The sequence below is a fragment of the Homalodisca vitripennis genome, chromosome 5 (genome assembly GCF_021130785.1).
Source record: "Homalodisca vitripennis isolate AUS2020 chromosome 5, UT_GWSS_2.1, whole genome shotgun sequence".
NCBI classification, from domain to species: domain Eukaryota; kingdom Metazoa; phylum Arthropoda; class Insecta; order Hemiptera; family Cicadellidae; genus Homalodisca; species Homalodisca vitripennis.
In genome coordinates this window covers 19,209,889-19,212,393 of record NC_060211.1, presented here as the reverse complement: position 1 = coordinate 19,212,393, position 2,505 = coordinate 19,209,889, and the positions used below count along the sequence as shown (strand labels likewise).

The 2,505-nt window shown below is 42.2% G+C and overlaps 1 protein-coding gene across 1 annotated transcript; it reads right to left on the bottom strand.

The window, feature by feature from the left end:
* Positions 1-237: 237 nt before the first annotated feature.
* Positions 238-1,451, bottom strand: LOC124363371. Its single transcript, XM_046818620.1, has 2 exons — positions 456-1,451; positions 238-249 (listed from the first exon to the last, which is right to left on the bottom strand). Exons 1-2 carry the CDS (start codon positions 1,449-1,451, stop codon positions 238-240), a joined length of 1,008 nt encoding a protein of 335 aa, XP_046674576.1.
* Positions 1,452-2,505: the final 1,054 nt, after the last annotated feature.

Genomic DNA, 2,505 nt, shown 5'->3' with positions numbered 1-2,505 from the left:
TAGATAGCTCGCAAACCATTTGAGCAATGGTCCACAGATCCCATACTCACACAACTTGCGGATGAGTAGGACATGGTCGACTCGATCGAAAGCCTTGGCTAAATCCAATTCAACGACATCGATCTGAGTTCTCTCTCCGAGTGCGTCCATAATATGAGTCTGAAAGACGGCTAGATTAGAAACGGGAGAACGGTCAGACATAAAACCATGCTGTTGTTTGTAATAAGATGGTGAACTCTAAACTGCAACCTGTCAAGCACAAGTCTCTCAAAAATCTTTGAAAAAATCGGTAGGATAGCAATTGGTCTGTAATTTGCGATGTCATTCACTGAACCTTTTTTATGAATTGGCACAACGTGACTAAACTTCGGACATTCGGGAAATGTGCCATTAGATAGAGATAGATTAAATAGTTTAGTCAGAGGCAATACTAAGAGTTCAGCGCAATACTTTACAACTGCAAGCGATATAGAATCGGGACCAGGCCCCTTGGACACATCAAGATTTGTGAGGGCACTTTGGACATCATCATAATCAAGGAGACATGTAGAAATAGCATCAATACCAGAAGAGTCTTCAGTATGAGTAGAGCTTCGGCTGGTGCCGAAAACCGATGAGAAGAAGTCAGCAAACATATTTGCAATGCAAACATCATCAGATGATGTGGTGTCTTCAAAGGACATCACTGATGGGGCTGTATCAGATCTGTTGCAGGCCTTAAGATAGGTCCAAAATATTTTGGGGTTGGATGGTAGCACTTCTTGAACGTGGTTGACATAGCGCAGGAAACAAATTTTTGTCAATGACTTGCACTCAGATCTAACGGCTGCGAATCGACGGTAAATCGTTACATCGAAGGTCAGCTTGAATTGTTTGTGAAGAATATTTTTCAAGAGTGTAAGGTGGACAAGTTTCTTTGAAAACCATATGGGAAAGGAAGGCTGGCTGTGTTTCTTCAGAGGAGAATTCCTTACTACGCAGTCGCCGATAGTCTTACAGAAGCCGGCAAAGGAAGCGTCAACATCGTCAAACATAGTCCATGACATTATGTTCATTCTTTGAAGTTCGCTGAAAACTGCTTGAAGGTTGCATTTTCTCAAATCAGGTCTGAGGAAAGAATGTATATTTCTCTTTACTGGGAGATCCAACTCCATACTTAGGGACGGGTGATGAATATCCTCAGCAACAAGAGGATCAACATCTCGAGTGACCTCCGCAGAACTAGAAGAAGTAAAGACGAGATCCAGAATCACCCCTCTATCGTTTGCCAAATGGATTACCTGCGACAGACCAAGCAGCTCGGCCATCTCGGAGATCGCAATTGCGGAATGGTTGGGCACGACCTGGGATGAAGTCCAGCTGATACCAGGAAGGTTGAAATCTCCGATCAGATGGATATGAGCGAAGTTGTTGAGTGCCACGATCTCTTCCACTGAGCTAGAAAAATCCATCTAAGCAGCAACAGGCTGACTGGGGGAATATAGACTCCTCCAATTAGAGCTTTCTGACAATTGTTCAGGGTTAACGACACAAAAAGAGACTCTGTTTTCGTGGAAGTGGCAATTTCAGAAGATTGTAGATGCTTGGATACTGCAATCAAAACACCTCCACCGCTCTTTTTGTTTCTGGAGGAGGAGGTTCTGTCCTTCCGGTAAAGTTCATAGTTACTGAAGCCAAGTTCGCCGTTGTAGATGCTTGGTATAAGGTTAGTCTCAGTTAGAACTATGATGTCCTGAATATAAGAAATTAGTGATTGCCTTAATTCATCTAGTTTAGATCGAAGTCCATTTACATTTTGATAATAAATGTGTATGGTTTCTGTGTCGTTGGAAATTACACGTTTTTTGGAGACTGAATTATTTTAGGAGTGCCAGTAAGATATTTTATAGTGAGGCCCTTTTCGCCGTTGTTAGTGCGAGACTCGAGGGATCTACGAAGGACCTGGAGATATTTACGCTCGTGTGGAGTCCTGTCATGACTTTCTGTGACTTCAGAGAGAGAGGCATCAGAATTCCCCAGTAGATTCTGAGAAAATCCTTTGAAAACCGTTTAGCGTCATCGGGACTTGGTAAGATGACTTTGATGGGACGAGTCTTATTGCAGTTTTTCCAAAGACGAAAAAAGTGAAGTTCTGGACCTGAAAATCTAATGAGGCAATGATCTTGTTTAACAGGTCTAGATCGTAAGTCCTTTTTACATTGGATTGTGTACTTGAGCTCTCAGGGATGTTGTGCAAAATGACGTTCGACTGTCTGGCTGTGCGATCGACAATTTCAGAATAAATGTCATTGGTGGAGGACGACATGTGCTCAGTTATATTTGAAGCCATATCAGACTTCAATGATTTGATTTCAGACTCCAGTTTAGTTACTCTTGGTTCGACTTGGGACATTTGTTCAGTCAAGCTGCTAATCTCCTGTCGCAAACAAGTGATGTCATTGGAGATATGAGTAAGATCAGCTTTAGTGGCTAGAGAATCCATCTTATCAAATAATGCCTTAATAA